This window comes from Quercus robur, chromosome 9, assembly GCF_932294415.1.
Source record: "Quercus robur chromosome 9, dhQueRobu3.1, whole genome shotgun sequence".
Taxonomy (NCBI): domain Eukaryota; kingdom Viridiplantae; phylum Streptophyta; class Magnoliopsida; order Fagales; family Fagaceae; genus Quercus; species Quercus robur.
The window spans coordinates 12,243,204-12,262,439 of record NC_065542.1 but is presented as its reverse complement, the minus strand read 5'-3'; the positions used below and the strand labels follow the sequence as shown (position 1 = coordinate 12,262,439).

At 33.3% G+C, this 19,236-nt stretch overlaps 1 protein-coding gene across 3 annotated transcripts; it reads right to left on the bottom strand.

Annotated features, from left to right (window-relative positions):
- Positions 1 to 919: 919 nt before the first annotated feature.
- Positions 920 to 16,758, bottom strand: LOC126700531 (uncharacterized). Of its 3 annotated transcripts, XM_050398722.1 has the most exons (20): positions 16,492 to 16,758; positions 15,821 to 15,973; positions 15,575 to 15,734; positions 14,328 to 14,646; positions 13,820 to 13,957; positions 13,552 to 13,744; positions 13,321 to 13,451; positions 12,241 to 12,450; positions 11,127 to 11,293; positions 10,095 to 10,173; positions 8,731 to 9,261; positions 7,518 to 7,888; positions 6,957 to 7,061; positions 6,528 to 6,755; positions 6,250 to 6,318; positions 5,862 to 6,089; positions 4,893 to 5,000; positions 3,508 to 3,624; positions 1,624 to 2,037; positions 920 to 1,191 (listed from the first exon to the last, which is right to left on the bottom strand). In XM_050398722.1, exons 1-19 carry the CDS (start codon positions 16,592 to 16,594, stop codon positions 1,641 to 1,643), a joined length of 3,807 nt encoding a protein of 1,268 aa, XP_050254679.1. In that variant the 5' UTR covers positions 16,595 to 16,758; the 3' UTR covers positions 920 to 1,191; positions 1,624 to 1,640. The 3 variants fall into 3 exon arrangements, with proteins under 3 accessions (XP_050254679.1, XP_050254678.1, XP_050254680.1); XM_050398721.1 differs by lacking the exon at positions 920 to 1,191 and having other exon boundaries at positions 1,451 to 2,037; positions 16,492 to 16,757; XM_050398723.1 differs by lacking the exons at positions 920 to 1,191; positions 12,241 to 12,450 and having other exon boundaries at positions 1,451 to 2,037; positions 16,492 to 16,757.
- Positions 16,759 to 19,236: the final 2,478 nt, after the last annotated feature.

The following is a 19,236-nucleotide window of genomic DNA, read 5'->3' as shown; positions in this document are numbered from 1 at the left end:
AAAATGTTACCGAACACCGGAAATTATTTTCTAGACTATTTTCCATTGCAGAACCAAACACCTAGATTTCATTTTCCTTACGAAAAAACAATTTCCCCTAAAATCATTTTACGCTCGGAATTGACTTTCCATTGAACCAAATGCAGCCTTAGATTCCTGTGACTTAATGGCATTAGATTTCACTAAGAACTTAGTCTTCTTAGTTTATTGTTTTATGAGAAAAAGAAAAAATTAAAGTCATTATTTTAGTATTAATGGTAATTTTTCTTTTTGTTATAACTTTTGAGTCTTGATTTAAAAGTCAAAATAAGGTCCGCTCAATTCTTGACATTTTCTAAATAACTAGGGTTCAACCCCTCATCAATTATTGTAAAAATTAATAAATATTTATATAAAAAAAATAAAAAATAAAAAAAAATAAAAAAATAAAAAAACCTCTCTAAATGGTTAGAAGAAAGAGGGATTTTTTTCATTTTTGAAATAAAGTTGGATTTTTTTTTTTTTTTTTTTTGGTGGTTTGTAATTCAATAGTTGGAAGCAGGAGAAGGTTCTTGGCAAAGTTAGATTTTGACATTGTCAAATTTGCTCTACTTTTCTCCGGTATATCATAGTCAAATGCATTGGGAACAAGTAATTATTAGGTACTCCTAGAGTATGATAAAATTGTGTTCCCTCCTCTCACATTCATGATAAATCCCACTAATTAAATTTATGATGAAGTACACCATGAACGTGAGATAAGGAAACACCATATCATCGAGTATCTGATAATTTTCCCTTAGAAACCTTAATACCCTCACCCACCTCATCAATTTACACCAATGTCATTTTGCCACGACACTCAACATCTCAATCAATGCTACCTAATTCAAATAAAGAACAATAATGTTCTTGCAAACTCAATGCTATACACTTCATATATATTAGGTCCACAATTTCACATGTGATGTCCACATTTAAAACGTAAAATGATTAGAATACGGATTATATACAATGATGAGTGATAATCATTACTCCTTAGAAAATAGACGCAAGACCGAATGCATGTGATAACATGGACAAATCACATCCCGAAGTGCGAAAACTTCATCAAATGATCAATCTACATAATCTTTTCTCCATCCACTCTTCTACACTCCAAAAATCTTACAACAAAATTCAGTTTCAGTTCTAAAGGAATGCACTCTTCACCTGGACAAATAAATAAATTACAAAATCTTTTCACGAAATGTAGAAATTGAGATTACAGATAACTCTAAACAATATATTCTATAAAATTTAAAGTGGATCAACAATAACCCCGCCCCCATTTATATTTCAAAGAAGTTGAGATCCGCAAACTTAAAAGAAATTTTTCCGCTGGAGTGATTATATAATTTTTTTTTATCAGACAGAATAAGATATCTTTAAGATATATAAACTGATTATGATCCTAAAAAGAAAAGAAAAATACACAAACAGATAAAATATGGGATTCTACTAATTTAAAATTATTCTGGCTGAAATCGAAAAATTAGAATAAATTGGGATCATAGGTAATTGAAAAGTTGATTTCCAATATCCAATTAGACAGATATGGCAGAAGTTTAGAGAAACTGTACAAGTTTTAAGAATGAGAGGAACCTGGCCACGCTTCCATCTCAGTCGTCATCCTCAAGATCAAGTACCATTCTCGACTTCCTTCTCATTACATTACTCTTTGGAGATGCACTAGGAGCTAATTCATCAATTGCATCTTCCAATTCCTCATCCACTACCTGATCTGACAAATTATCTAAATCGTTCACAGGTGCAACAATCCTTCTTATTAGATTACTCTGTGGAAATGAACTGGGAGCCACTGCATCCCCAAAAGCTGCCGAAATATCAACTTGTGACAAATTATCTAAATGATTCACAGGTGCAACGTTCAACAAACTTCCACTGCCAATGCTAGTCACTTCAGCTTCAGCAGTGCCACTTAGACTGCCATAATTAAAAGAAACATTCACATCGACTCCTGCAGGTTCCGCCTTACTGCACTGGTTGTTAACATCCCTGAAAATACATAAGATTAGTTCTATGTTCAAGTTAATAAATATTATCAGAATATTTGAACAAACAAGAAGCTAAGCTGAAGCTATACTTTTCTTCACAAACCATAACTTAATGCAACCAACATCAAGTAAATTAACAGAGGTTATTCTTTATTAGTACAAATTCCCTTTGAAAAGAAGCCAGCTTGATAAACACAACCCTGCTTTCCAAACATAACAGCTTAATAAGGATATCAATTTGTAAAATTCAAAGTAATACTGCTAACATGGGTGTCCAAAGCTCTTCGAGCACTTGACTAATCCTACATACTAGATAATTATAGGGAGGAATCTATTGGGAGTGGCCCCAAGATGCGAACTAGGAGTTTTGAACCCAGAGTCTCATGTATATCATGAGGCCTTGAGAATTTAATTTGGCATAATTCCTGCAAGTCTTTGTAGTAAAATGTCTGAAACTCATGATTAAATCAAAATAAAAATTTAAGAGGCTCAAATGACCCAACTTTATATCACTTTTTTTGTTCACTTTATTTCCTCCATCAAATTAGTCCTTTCAATGGATATATACTCTAAAATTGACAAAGCAGAAAGCATTTGCTAGTCTTACAACAATTTTGGAAGAGTGCTATTCCTTTTCCACCTGAAATATGCAGTCAAGCTGCAACAAGAATTGGATTGAAAAGTTTTTAAAGGTCCTCCTTATTCGAGTTTGTCTGATATGCTCATAAGAGCCACATTTGGTCTGGGAGGTCACTCATGGTTTGTTTGAAGCCTGAGTTCTCAGGTTGTGATGTTTTCTTCTCTTTTATTTGTTTTTCTCGTTAGTCACTTTTGTGCCTTTGGTTAATTGCTTCCTAGCCTCTAGCAACGTGTAAGGTCCTTTCAAGGCCAGGTTCCAATGTGCCTCCAGTTGTAAGACTTGTTTCTTTGGGTGCTTTAGGGGATGTCCTGAAGAAGCATGTTTGAGAGCTTTGTCCTGTGTCTTGATTTTATTTTTTATTTTTGGCAGTAAACTTACTATTTACCCATCAAAAAAAATGGGTCAATTGGAAGTTATTTACATCCAGGCATCCCAGAGAAGTGGGCATAACAGATGCCAAAAAAGGTTTCTGCAAAACTGAAAATGATAATGATGCCATTTCAGCACAAGAAAATATATAACAATTTCCAAAGGACTAGGAAGTATTTTCTAGACTTTAAGCCTATTATCAATTTGTCATTCATCTCGAAGTATGCAAATACTTCAAACATAGTACATCAGCATCACAACTAAATAGATCCACTAAACATTCAACAGCATCAATCTCCCTCATTTCCAACATGTTCAATTGTAGGAGTAACTACTTGGAAATGGAAAAAAGTGAGATTAACATTTAAAGTTCAACCTGAATATTCAGCATTATATGGATTGTAGAATAAATTGAATAATGTAGTAACTAGCAAGAAGAATTGTGGAGGATGAGCAACATACTGTATTTTGACAACTTCAGTAGGTCTATTTCCAGGATCATTTTGAATTTTTGTTCCCTGAATTGAGATGGCTGTGAGCTTCTCATCCTTTGACTGAGGAAGCGGCCTTCTAGTTTTCCTGTATCCAATAGATTAATTAATTATAAACAAAGGACAGAAAGAAAACATAACAGGAAAAGTTGTTGCCACTCAGTGATATGATTAGATTTAACACACAGATACTCTAATTTAGAGTTACGGAGTAAATGAATATATCGATAATTATGTTCCAAACAGTACTATCTTCAAAAAGGAAACCACAAAGGATACAGGTATAAAATTATGAAAATTAATGACATGTTTAGAGTGCTGCAGCTATTTAGCATTTAAACAGTTATGATACAATCAAAGGATTCCATTATGATTTCCAATGTTTTCTACATAATGCAAAGGAACTTTTAGATCATTCAAAAGTAACAGAATTCCAATCAACGTGATGCAGCATAATTAAGGTGTCGTGTGCTATGCAGATATTACTAATATCATCACCTGATATCAACTTGAGTCTCAGTCCAATTAATGTGTCCCATTTTCAAATACATGAAACTTGTTCCCAGTCCACGGGAAAAAGGCAAATGATGGATCCAATAACATAGATACCATGCATATATTCAAAAAATTGTGTACCATTTACATATAAGAAGAGCTGTTCCCAGGCTAAGGACAATTCCAAGAAAAAGTTTTATGATAGGACAAACAATGAAACCACTAACATAGACTCCATGCATAAAATTGATAATATAAGTTTAAAAGAATTCATCATAAATATGGATGAGACAATGGAACTGGCAGTGCAAGGTTCATGTTGATGGCCACAAATAGCAGCAGTGCTACAGACCACAAAAATCAATGTAATATTAAAGCCAAGAGACGTTGTAGATGTAAACAAATAATGAAGCAGATTAGTTGGAATTTTTTTCTTGGTTCTACAGTGGACTAGGCAAGAGAATTCCTGATTTTCAGAAATATATTTGACACCATATATGCAAATTTAATAAACAAAAGTGAACTTTATCATTATTTGGGTAAGTACCAGTCATAAAAATAAATAAACTTTAAACTATGAAAGATAAGAGAATAAGAAACAATATGACAAGCAGTTCTGCTTTTGCTTACCAAGCAAAATTTAAACAAAAGTGGAGATAAAAACTATGCCATTTTTAAGGAAAAACACTGAATATTTCAAATACTGTTCATAGACTCCTTTCAAATAAACAATGATTCCCAGATATGAGTCCATTATAAGGAAAGGTAACAACTTCCAGATATAAATACCCAATATAATATCAATCAAGCTTCAACCACTATAAATATTTATTCTTTGTGATGAGAGAGAGAGAGATTTACTTAAAGACAGAGCTTAGGAGTTCATCATCCGAATCATCTTCGGGCAATAATCCTTCAACTTGTTCTGGTAATTGCTCACCAAATAGCCTCTCATCCACCTTTTTGCGCCTACAGTTTTTTAATATATATATAGATCAGTAACATCAGGAAATCCAGCAATATTTGACAAGAGATTTCAAATTCATCTGAACTTGGAAAAATGAAAATGAAAATTCATATATGTAGGGAAAAAGTCAGAGAAAATACAAATATAATGAAGGGATGATTTTGGCAATTGCACATGTCCATCAGTAAGAGAAAACCAAATATCTGACATTAAACCAGCCATGCCCTATGGTTTGACTGATGGGAAATTTTAAAAAATAAACGTATAAATGAAAAAGACAAAGAGGAAGGTTCAGAAATGTGGAGATAAATGATGATGCCTGGATGGATGAGCAGTATGATAAAAAGATCAATTCAAAGATCAACAGAATTACAAACTTGAAACTACAACCACAAGAAACAAAACAAAATTTTAAAAACATCTTGAGATGTTAAGCAAGAAAATAGAAACTTGGGTCAATGGAATGTGAAAATGCCCAATTTCATATTAAGAATTATAATACCAAACATAGTGGAGAAGTTAAAAGAAATGTGAAAGCAACCTACAATAACTAAATGATGACTAAGCTAAGTCAAGAACATGACAAAGCAACATACTTCTCAAATGAGTATCCCACCTATTCACAACCTCACATTGATAGGGTTCCCCAAAATTAAAGCTTGATGCATGCCACCAAACCCATTAAAAGGAATGTACAGAACTGTTTGGAATACTTACTGAACTTAATACCAAAAAGAATGATTTTAATAACTGGGATAAGTATACAGGAGTGCACATCAAGAAACCCTAATGTTTCAATCTAAGAAGAGCAACAAAATCCAAATATGAATAGCACAGGATACTGCCTATGAATATAATATTACCTATTCAATAATGATAACAATGTTTCATCATCAGGGTCATGTGCTTTGTCTGTGAACAAACTATTAGAATTCTCATTTTTTATAAGCATGTTGGCTTCAAACTTCTTCTGTTGAGGAACTCGTAAACCAAGTTGCTTAAGCTTATGAGAAACTTGAACAGCTGTGAATTTATTATCTGCATCCAATGCATTTGCAATCATGTAGCTACACCTCTTATGCTCTTTGAATCTGTGAGGATCAAGCAAAGCCCAAACTTTTTTTATTTAAAAATTCAAATAATAACAAAATAACATATTCCATCACATCTTTATCAACTTTTTAGCATATTTGATGTAAAAGGAGACTTAATCTAATATTGTAACCAGAAACCAAGCTACGCAACACTCACTTCTCATATAGAGCTCTGATCATATCTTCCTGATCTTCACTAAAAGCAGAAACTCTTTTCCTTTTGTGCCTATAGAAATATAGTAAGGGAGGTATCAGAGAATTTTCCAAAATAGAAGGGAAAATGAATAAACAAAGATTTCAGACTAAAAACATAACACTAGAAGCTTTTATGTGGATAATGTTTTGCATTATCAGCCACTGCTTTAGAATACAATCTTATACAACGCACATTTTATCTATAACATTCATAAAGTACAAATTTCTTATAGTACTTACAAAGGCCTCAATAAACTTCCCTCCATATCATCTGAGTTATGGAAATTACTAACTTTTTCCACTGCTTTTCCATCTCCATCATGGTCATCATCATAGTGCATCTTTTTCCTTGGTGCAACTTTCAGTCCTAGCTGTCTAAGCTTATTAGAAATTTGTGCTGGTGAAACTTTACCATCAGGTTCTAGAACTTCAGCAATAAGACGAATACAATGCCGATCATCTTTGAATCTAAAAAGGCCACATTTTTTCAGAAAAGACTTGAGCAAAAAGTTTAGAAATCGGAAGAAAAATGAAAAAATACACAATCAATAATACCCATCAAACGTTTTGCATGCTTCAAATAGTATCAGGTATAATTACAATAATCTAAGTGCTGTTTTAGGAACAACATTTGTAAGAAATAAAACAGCTAAATTAAAGCACACTTACTTCTCATAGAGATCCTTAATTTTTCTCTCCATTTCGCCATCGAGAGAAAGTCTTTTCTTTCTTCTAGGATCCCTTTCAGATTCATGTTCCATGGACTGCCCCCTACTGCAACAACCAAATGCACCAAGGAGCTTTTAATGTAAATGTATACCTTTTACACTTTCAATCAAGATAAATTTTTTTTTTTAAATGAAGAGGAACTTCAATAAATAAGAAGTACAAAATAGCATCTCTGAACAAGACTATAAATGGATGGTTTGAGATTCTAGGGACATACTTTGCCACACACTGTTTCACAACTTGCACGTGTTAAGTGGTGATTGAATTACTTTTTACCAAGTACCAGTGGTGGACCCATGTGTAAGTGACATGATCCAATCACAGGTTAACATGTGCAAGTTGTAATAAAAGTTGTGGCAAAGTGTGGTCGTAGAAGAATTGATTCTAGAATAACTTGGTTTGGCATCATTGTAAATATGCAGTGTAAGAAACAGAAAAATGAAAAGGTCAAGAAAAAGATAAAGACTAAACAAACGCTCAAGTTTCCAAAAAAATTCTTACTTCTGATATCCTTGCTCATGAGAGATCACAACATCAGCTTCATCTTCACCAAGTGCATCTGCAATGCTTCTACTGGTCCATCCTTTGGCCTGTGATGAACCGAATTCTGCATCCTCTGGAATATTTTCCCAGTTTCTACTGTCTTTCTTCAAAGAGCCAATCTCATGCAACATATATTCAGCATTAATGTAATGGCTTTCTTTGCGCGTCTTCCAAAAGAGAATTTCCACAAAAAGAATGGGTTGAATTTTCATTTTTCTTAGCATCCTTCTGACAAAACTTGTCAGGAAATCAACAATGTTTGAATAATCTTTTGATGGACATGACTTCTGCTCAACTAGGATACTATGGAATGTGATCAGGATTGATAACTGCCAAAATATGTGCATAAGAAGCAAATAAGATACAAATTCATAAATAATTGGATAAATTTTTTTTTTGTTTTTGGGAGAGGGGAGGGGGGGAGAGAGAGAAAATATGGATGTCCTAGTTTTCCTTGAGAAGATAAATCCTAATATATTTCACCAGATTAATAAACCTTACTTTTAGATATTTATTTTTATTAACAACTTCTTCCTAAAGAAGTTGAACTACTTTTACAAAGTGGTCAATGCAACATTAACCATTTATTTTTTATGAATTTTTTTGTATGTTTATCCCTAAGATCTAAACACATGCTATATATATATATATTAAATTATCATATTTTTAAAAAAAGATTGTTCTTAGCAAAGTCATTTTTAACCTACTAATGAAAATTATTAAATTTGGACATTTGAATTTTTTATTTTACCTAAGACCTTGAGTTTTTAGATAAGAATAAAAACTCACGAGTACAGATAAGGAAAATTTTTACTCTAAAATAACGAGGTTCATCATATCTGTTGGGATGATTTACTTCACATTTTCTTATTAACAAAGAAACTAATTCTTCTTGTCTATAACCATTTTATATTTTAATTTTATGATGGGGTAAAGTTTTGCTTCAATTTTTTAAGAAGTTACCACTTCTCATCATATCGTTGGGGTAAAATATCTATAAAAAGCATTACAAAGGGCAGAGTTGGCATAGGTGATTTTAACAGGGAGCAATTAAGCTTTAATTGCACAGTACTTAATGGTCCTATGAAATATAAGTTATTGTCTTTTGAAAAATAGAACATCCATGCTTTTTCCTTTTCTTCTGAAAAGTAAGTAAATCATGAAGTTTTACCTGATACAGCATTGGAGAGTGCTCCAAGTCATCAGTAATCCTCCGCAACATGCAAATTATGTAGTGATTTGTAGTGGCAGAATTGCTCTTATAAAACTTTAGTAACCAACATAATTTATGAATAATGTTGTTGTTTGCAAAAGCAGATATCAAAGTTGACACGTTAAAATCAACTTCATCAGTTGCATTTAGCTGCTCATCAGCAGAAGAATCACCTGTGTCATAACAAGGATCATCATTAGCCTGATCAGCACTTTCATTATCCATATGTGGCACACTGCTTTTAAGGTTCCCTGTCTCCGACATGGATATATCAGGTTCATCGGCCTGAGCAGAGAACATGATGTTTTCTTTCCCATCAGAATTTGTGTTAGTTAGACTTCCCTTCTGTGCTATGCTCATATCTGCTGATTGCTCACTATTAGAGATGCCAATCTCATTCTGAACAGTGACATGATCACCCTGTACGTTTCCTGCTTCCTTGTCACTCGATGATTTGTTCTCTCTCTTTCTCCTTGATTTTCTAGAAACCTAAAAAAGGAGAAACGGTTTTAACAGAGATCCCCACAACAAAGGCTTCCTTGTACTAAGAAACAGAACATTGATAATACATAACCTCATTAATTAAAAAGAAAATCAAAGATGTTAATAGAGAAGTGTTTTTTCCTAAAGATTGCAAATGGAAAAAAATGGATGCATGTTTCTCACAAGGAAAGTTTTCAAGCCAAAAGATGCATGCAGAAATTCAAACAGATTAAAGAACAGAGAGTCAGAAGAAATCCCAATTTTCATAGAAGAGTATAAATGCATGGGAGAAGCATTGCGTAGAATTACGTGACAATTCACTAAATATAAAAAGAAAATGCACTAATTTCCATCAGCGCAAAAAAAAACAGGAAAATACAAATCAACTTTTACTGATAACAAATATAAGTTAAATGAGGAAAAAAACACCCCGTGTAGGCAATTGGAATGCATATGACATATACTGATTATCATTAAGATAAGTCTGTTAGAAAAATGATAAGGGGAATGAGTTAACTTTGTAAGTCTGTTACATTATTGTTTTTGGAATAGGAGTATCAACTTTGTGGAACAAAATTATAAAATTTTCAATTCATGGCAGACATGAGTTAACTTGAGGAACAAATTATAGAAATTTCAATCTATGTATGTATTGCACTTTTGCTAGTAATTAAACAAACAATGGAAATTAAAGAAAATGTGATTGACTAGCTAACCATAAAAAAAGGGGGTCATTTTTTGTCAGGATAGATCTCTAAGATCAAAAAATATCAAAGAAAAAAAAACAGATTTTCCATCTAAATTTAACCCATTGAGGCACAAACAAAAGCATAACACACCCTCAAAGTTCCACGTGCTTGAAGGTTCTCCATGAGCTGCACAACTTTATGCATCATCTCTACCATATCTGCGAGATCACTGAGAAGAAGAGTATCATAAATATGGCACCAACACAACAGTAACAACAAATCCTTATTCCCAAAATTTGGGGTCAGCTATGGCACCAATATATTCAAAAAAGAATTACACTTTTCCATAGTGAATAGATGATATAAGCATGTGCAAGTGGTCTTGCATAAGTACCTATAGAGGCCAGTGAGGCTATTGGGGGAAGGGGTAGGTACATTCATGGTTGCATACACATTGTTATTCTGGTATAATTTATGCAGGTAGGTTTAATTGCAGGAAAGAAATAGAAGTCACATAACTAAAATACATAAATTGAGATGTCCAGATTTAAGTGAAAATGAGAACAGACAAACAAATGCAGCTCATATGCATCAAATCAAATTTCAAACTGGAAGCTTGATTATAGAGAAACATTTCTGGGAACAAAAGAATTAGTGAGAGAAACTTCCTTTAATTTTAGTAAAATCGTAATTTTTCTAACATGTATTAACTGGAAAATACAAAAAAAGTACTTATCTAGCATACAGTCAATCAAATATACTACCTATAATAGAAAATTTTAGAAAGCATCTACGTATCCGACCAATATAAATGAAGACATATAACTGAGGGAGTCATTTCTCCCACCCAAAACTTAAAAAACAAAATGAGAAGCATAAATAAAATCTAGCAAGGTATTTTCCTCCCAAATTTAACAAGTGGAGGAAGACCAAGAAGCCAATCACAAGTGTTGCCTGATGATCCATTAGCATGGGCTAATACCTGGCAGAAGCCTGTATCCATCTCCCCTCTCTAAAGATTATAATAAATAATTGAAATATGAAACCCTAAAAGCAAGAGGGAAAAAATCCTATCCACCCATCAACCTGCCCACTTCGATCTTCTGGTACTGAAATACTAGAACAGGATATGAAAGATAAACAAATCAATCATTTTGGGTTGTTAGTGTGAAAGGGGAAAACCTTTTTGGTTGTTTGTGAGTGTCAAACGTTTTGATCAAATTCAAGAGGAACTGAGTCATCCCTTGATCAGTCTGATCATAAAATAACTTGTAAAGAAGAATGCGAGCTGTGTAAAGCTCCTTAGCGTCGTCTGGCAACAACTTAAGCATCAAATCTAGCATGCTAATCTGCAAGCAGGAAAACCAGTTAGGAAGGACATCACAAGGTTACTCAATATCACTAACTTATAGAGAAGTATCACAACAAGGTCAGTTTGGATTTATATTTTAATGTGAATTCTAAAGTGCAAAGGAAATTTGTAGTCTGTTCTACTATGTATGAATTGTAAGGCAGTGTCCCAATTAACAAGTGGTACATCTTACAAACAGCAATTTGCAAACCAACAAAAAAATTCCACCTTATAATAGATAGAAATTATACGCTATTTTTACAATAAGAAATGTGTGAATAACTTTAAGAGTGTCTATTGCTGCATAGAACCCAATTGGATACCCGGATAGGAGAAGGACTAGAGTAGATAGAATATTATATATGTATCCTGAGGACAAAACTGGATTAGGGTGACACCATATATGTTATCTACAGATTGTTTGTCTGACCTTCAGTGACTTAAACAAGTTTGACTACTCCCAAAATTTGTATTCTTGATATTATAAATTAAAAATAATAATAATAATAAAAAATAAAAATCCAATTTCATTGCACTCCTTCAGTCATTTCTATGAATCTTTCTCAAGAAAGGTTTCCATATTTGAAATTTTGGCTGCTATAGAAAATTTCATTATTTAGACAAAACTTCAAAATTACAGAATCCAATTCCAAACATGGGAAAGACGAACCTTTATTCCAAAGTGAATGTATTCTCCAATTAATTTATTTGCATAGATTATGCATTGATTTACTCTACCCCATGTCACAAAAATCAAACCTTTTGTCATGTAAAAATAAACTGAGCTCCAAAAACCTTCTTTATACAAACAACCATCATCTAAGGAAGGTTTATGGGGGGGGGGGCGCCATAACTACCGAAGCATATATTGTCAGGCTAGCAAAGCCAATGTAACAGAAGTTTTTCTAGATAAGTAACAGAACTCTGAGTTGGATTAACAATTACCATGTTTTTCATAAGAGAACCAGCAGCAGAGAGAAACTTGTAATCATTTGTTTCCTTTAACCCATCAAATGCATTACGCCACTTTAGAATGACCAGTTGGAACATTGACTCGTTCATGGATTCAGCAATTGGTCCACAAATATCACCTCTAAAAATTGTGCTATCAGCATCTTTATCAAAGTGTTCAAAATTATCTACTCCCACATTTGGCTGTTAGACACAGGAAAACGAGGTGACCAGCTAAACATTTTCTATAGAAAAACAGAATGCAAATCAAAGATAATTATGATTAAGCAACAAGAGATATGTCAACCTTTTTTTTAATAATTTGATAATTGGGGGAGGGATTTGAACCCTCGATGTCTCATTTGGAAACACCAAGAGGTGCCAGCCAATTGAGCTACAGGACTATTGGCTATATATATCAACTAGACATCAAGAAACAGAACTTGGGACGCAGTCTTACGGCATGTAGAAACCAACGACTAAAATTGCATGTTTTGGCTTTCAATCCAAAATTGTATTTAACCTTTTGTACATGAAACATCTACAATAACACTTTTTGTAAAAATATTTGGAAAACTTGATTGGAACAATGAAAGTCCTCAAATGGACCAAATTTCCTGGTTAAGAAATTCCATCAATACATATTCCCAAAGCTCAAAAACAGGATACAACCAGAAGTTTGCACTATTCCAGAAACCTTGCCAATGCCTATATGATAAGAGCAATGTGATTTATTTTCTTCTGATCATGATTAGGGATTCAGGGAAAAAAAAGTGCGACACATCTCTTTCAAATCTATTCATATTCTATTGTTTGGCAAAAATATAAACAAGAGAGAAACAAAAGTGTAAATTCATCAACTTCTTTTCTTTACCTTTTTTTGGGTTTTCAAGCATTAGTCATCTTAGAGGATCTTTAGAAATTCAACAGTAAAGTAGTGCTATAGATATGTTGTTAAAGGATTATTGAATGGAATTAAATAGGATTTAAGAAGGCATAGGTTATAGAAACTGAGTTATGTGCAAGGATATGAAAACAAATACATAGGTTAACATGCCAGAATTCACGTCTCACCTTAGAATTCAAAAACTTGTGATGTTGAAAAGAGGTAACAAACTGAGCAACCTGAAAGAAAACAATGACATCGTTTTTCTGAATTGCATGATGTTCCTTTTCAATATCCTCACGAATAGACTGCATCAAAACTGGTAAAAAATTGGATTGCATTAAGATGTGTAATAAAATTACAATGCTGTAAGAAGCAAAACTTAACCTAAAAAGACATTTATTTCCAAAAACACTTGCCATTGTAACCTCCCGACAGAAACTGGATCACAAAATCATAAAGCAACTTCAAAATTTTATCCTTGGTTGGAGGTAATCTTCCAATGTCCCATGCAATCCTTTTTACAGGACCCCGAGGAATCTTGTGAGGTTTAAGCAGGGTATCTTGAGATGCAGAGTTTGGATTTCCCTTTAATACTGCTTTAGAACCATCCTGTAGTAAAAACTACCAATGTTACTAAAGCTTTCAATGACAACACTTGCTAGCATCAGCAACAGAACTTCATACCATGGTAACCCGAGTAAATGTCCCAATAAACTGTGAATGACGACTCGTATTGTGTAATCTGGAAAGTCTTCGTTTCTGTTCTTCCTCCTTCATAATGGACTCGAGACTACTAAGAGAATCTTCAGTGTCTACATCCACCTAAGAAAATTGAACATGAATTATCAGACTACCACACATATATATATGCCATTAAGCAACTATAGAACAGATAAAAGATGGCATCAATAGACAGCACTAAGGAGTTCAATAGCCATAAACTTGAAGAGAAGGACAATTATAACCAATCCAATTCGTATCTGATAAGTTGTAGTCATTCTGGCAAACAATATTTATGCCTGTGACGGTGTCAATGTAGTTTCAGTATTTCACATCAGAGGTTACAAGCTTTACTTTATCCCCTTCTATTTACCCTGTCTACTTCATCCCCTTCAATCTACCCTTTCGTTTTTTTAGCCAGCTTGATCTTGTTACCATAAAAGACAGTGGAAATAGATGAAAGGAAACAAACCTTAAAACCCTTTAGATGTGCTTTGGCAGTTAACTCTGGCTCTTGACCCATAAAGATGTAATGGAAAATCTCTAATAAAAGTAAATTGTCTTGACGAAAATAGCCATATAAACCACCAACATGCTGAGTTATAACTATAATTAAGTCCATTACATTCTCATGGAATAGAAGTTCCAAAAATCTTTCTCTCAAAGATAAAAATTGACTTGCACATCCCCCTGCCTTTTGCTGTAACGGGATTTCTTGAATAGCTAGAACATTTCGAAATAAAGTAAGTACAAGCTGCACCAATTTCCAGTCATCCTCTGTGAATGTTTCGCTGCATGACACAGGATTAGTCATAAAACCAAATACATAGAAAGTAGGCAGTAGTCACAAAATGATAATTAAAATGATTTTTTTTGGGGGGGGATTAGTCCACTTTATAAAAGAAATCAAAATGATAATTCAAACAGTTACAGAGCACTTAAAACCAATGTGAAGATAACAATATTCCAGGGATGGTAACGACATTTAGAGATTTTTAAAATGTATAAACAACTGGCATCTCTAGATGCAGCAAAAATAAAATAACACTGACTAACAGATAATTCTTAAATATACATGTAAACTTATTAGGCTCATATATTTAAGATACAGCCAACACTCATTAGTAAAAATTGGAGTGCACGCTTAGAGGATCCTTTAAAATATAAAAGTCCATTTTGCCTAATTATTACAACTGCCTCAACTCCCTAATCACTATATTTTTTTGGCACTAAGGCTTTGTCCATCACTCCTACTTTTTTTTTTCACTTTCTTGCATTTAAGAATTTTTGTATCTTTGTACTCTGTCATTTTTAGCCCCATCATTGCACTCTAAATCACATTCTTTTAATTTTAACTATTTAGTAAGTACTATTTTTGAGAAATAAAAAGTAAAACCACCAAGTCCTACTCTCTTTAAGGTAGTGCACATGAAGCTTTTTTTTTTTTTTAAATTAAAAAAGGGGGTGGGGGGGGGGGGGGACAGAAGTGTATGTAAAGCATGAAAAATAATAAGAACTCTTAAAGTTTAACAAACCATTAGCTCAGACAAAGAGGCAATAATTTCTATCTGAACAAGCACACTAGAAAATTTTCAAAGAAAAATGAAAAAAGCCAGCCTTTACTGCAAAAATCTTGTCTTGGTTCCAGTTCAACAAAAATGCAACCTGGATCAAATGATAGAAACTCAAGGATTCCACTTATGTGTAATCATTACTCACCTTTCCAAATTCTCCAATGGGCTTTCCAGAAGTGAGACTATCACAGCGACAATGTCACTACACGTAACTGACGATTTCAACCCCCACAGATACTCTAGCTGTTGTGAAATATCTTTCGAAGTAGGCTCAATAGGCATAGTAAGGAACACCAAAACCTTCACTGTCAAACAAATAACAACAATAATAATAAAAACTCATCCTTTAGCTCTCTTTCACAATAAATATTGGAGAGATAAGAAAACCTGCCTGCATTCAAAACCAAGTTACGATCATCTTGGCAGTGTTCTATAATAGGAATCAGATCTTTTGACACAATTTTCCATTTACAGACTTGCTTGAACACATCTCGTGTATGTGGATCGTCACGCCTCAAAAACCTCAGTAAATCTTTCAAATTATCTGACATAAATTTGAAAATTATAACAATTGTCAATATCAAATCCCCATTTACTTGTTGAGGGAAAAAAATAGCCAATTAAATCCCAATTCTTGTGATTTTCATTATCTGGGACCTTTAAAAAACAAAACCCCATTCTCAACTGAACCTAAAAGAATATTCTTATCTTAACCTAAAGGCAAGCTTATCAATTTCTATAACCCAATTTACAATATAAAACAAAAGCCCAACAATTAAATGATAGGAGAAACTGTAAATTTGATCATTTAGGTTATATAACCCCAAAATATATATATATATATATATATATCTGATTTTGGATTATTTACAAAAATAAATCTTTTCCTAAAAATCAATGACAAGTTTAAAATTTTGGGAAACGAAAATTCAATTGCTGAAACTAAAATGAATTGAAAACAATACCCAATGCTATCATTCAGCTTGTTTGAATTGAACTTGATAAGGCAAAAAGTAAAGGATAAGAGCTTCAAAAAAAAAATTTTGAATTTTTGAGGTGTACCTAGACAGTACTGGCCCTTGGAGTAGCCGATCCGATTGCCATTGTCGTCTTCTTCGGCGATTCCAAGACCCGCGCAGATTAACGATAAGCCCTCGGTGTCCATGAATAGATTGATTGGCGTTTTAGGGTTTTTACGGAGAGTGAGAAATGAGGGGGTTTTTTTGGTGTGAGATGATCTCTCTGATCTGATTTCTGAGAGTGAGAGAGAGAGAAATGGATGGATTTGTAATTAGGGCTTTTTGTGGCGCGAAAATGGGGATGAGAATTTTCCCGCGCTTTTTCTAAGGGTTACTCTGCGCGGAATGGAGATGATTCAGTGCTTCGTGTGTAACAGGTGGCTCTTGCATCCTTCCCATCCGATGATGTGGCACAGCCACACTATGATTTTTTTTTTTTTTTTTTTTTTTGCCAATTTTGGCAGAGCCCAGATCCAGACTTTGATTTTGCCAAATTTTACAAGGAAACTTCTTCAATCTTCACTCTTTTGTTTTTTTGGGAGTAAAAGGAGAATTTTAATTACTTTTATTTTTTATTTTAAACTCTTTTTAAATAGTAAAATTTTCACTATTTTTTATTTAAAGTTAAAGCTTTTCAAAATGTTAAATTTAAAACTTAAATTTTTTATTATTAAAAAAAATTAAAATTTAAAACAAAATAATGTAGCATTTAAGGACCCGTCTGGTAAGTTAGTAACATTATTTAAGTGTTGTATAAATACATATAGATAAAAAAGTGTAATGAAAATACGTATTATGTTTTTGTTTAGAATTGTTAAGGAAAAATGTTCATACACCCCCTAAACTTTCAACCACTGGCCAAAAGACCCCCTCAACTTTTATAATAGCCAATTTACTCCTTAAACTATTCACACCTGCCAAATTAATACATCTGTTAGTTTGATGTTAGAAAACTAACGTTTAAATCACGTGAGAAGCACAAAAAAATTACAAAGGTGAATCAGCTTAGTTGGGAGAGAAATAAAAAGCCAATTTAGAGAGAGGAAGACGATAGACTGTGGAACCAAAATCTTGAACTGCCATGATAGCCTTCTCTCCAGTGTCGGAGTTTTTGTCCTGCAATCGCCTTGCCACTGGTATGCTTTTTTTTTTTTTTTTTTCCTACTCTCTGCTTTTCTAATCTCAATCTCCATGTGCGATTTTTTCCAATTTTTTTTGTTTGGTTTAATATTCGGGCTTACCCTTTGCAGTTTACACTTATCCAAGTGTTTCAAGATCTGCATTTTCTTGCTCATCACGATCATATAGCGTCCTAGGCAATTGTTGCAAAGTTTCTTCAATCTCATTTTCATAGAGGTAAGACACCCAAGTGCTGGAGTCTATCAATCAAGTTTAGTTTTTGTGGGGGCTTCTCAACTGTTGATATTAGCATTCTCCTCACCTCTTCCTTTATTTCCTGAACTTGTAGCTTTAAAATGTCCTCAATTTCCTACAAAAACAATTAAATCAATGAATAGCATCTTCGTTTGTATCATCAGTTGAAGATGATATGCTCAAATAAAAATCTAGACCTTTTGTAATGAATGGATCTTTTACACCCAATTTTAAGTGATGTTACGGCTTAATTCAGTTGATTGTGAGGTTACGTATTTGAAACAACAAAAATATGCGTTACTTTACATTTGCGTAGGCATAAAATTAAACATTCAGGCTGTGTACATGCAGTCTTCTTCTTCTTCAATTTTTTATTTTTTTTTACATAAATATCATGCACACATTCAAAGGGACAACTTAATGAACTCAGAAGCATATGTGTGGAAACGGTCACCCCAAATGCTGGGATGAAAACAAGAAGTTTGGCAGTACCCGTGGCTAGGCCACACATCCATATTTCATTTTCATCCTTCCAGAAAATATATACATATGCAGATAAAAATTTAATAATTTTAAGTTTCGGAAGGTAAATGAACATGAATAGCTCGAAGTCATGTCCTTCGAAAAAAATCATATTTATCTATCGGACCTATTGGTTATTGCTTCTTGATGGGATTTGTGTAAACTGCAAAGGGTAAGCCCGAATATTAAACCAAACAAAAAAAATTGGAAAAATTCGCACATGGAGATTGAGATTAGAAAAGCAGAGAGTAGGAAAAAAAAAAGCATACCAGTGGCAAGGCGATTGCAGGACAAAAACTCCGACACTGGAGAGTAAGCTATCATGGCAGTTCAAGATTTTGGTTCCACAGTCTATCGTCTTCCTCTCTCTAAACTCGCTTTTTATTTCCCTCCCAACTAAGCTGATTCACCTTTGTAATTTTTGTGTGCTTCTCACGTGATTTAAACGTTAGTTTTCTAACACCAAACTAACAGATGTATTAATTTGGCAAGTGTGAATAGTTTAAGGAGTAAATTGGCCATTATAAAAGTTGAGGGGGTCTTTTGGCCAGTAGTTAAAAGTTTAGGGGGTGTATGAGCATTTTTCCCGAATTGTTATATATATAGTGAATTGCCTTAGTTGGGGTACGTTATTTCCATAGTGGCTTTTTCTTTGAAGGTGATCTCCATCAGTTTCCAACTTGTTCATCTAATCTGGTGTACATTGCTTTATGATATGATATGTTGCTATTGTTGGGAAAAAATTCTATATAACTGTGAATAAATTTTAGTAAATATAGTGGAAGTATAACTACACAAGAACACAAGATTTATGTGTAAACATTTCCTCCTTAAAGGAAAAATCACGGGGTAAACTCCAAATAATTTCCTTGTATTAAATAAAGATTACAAC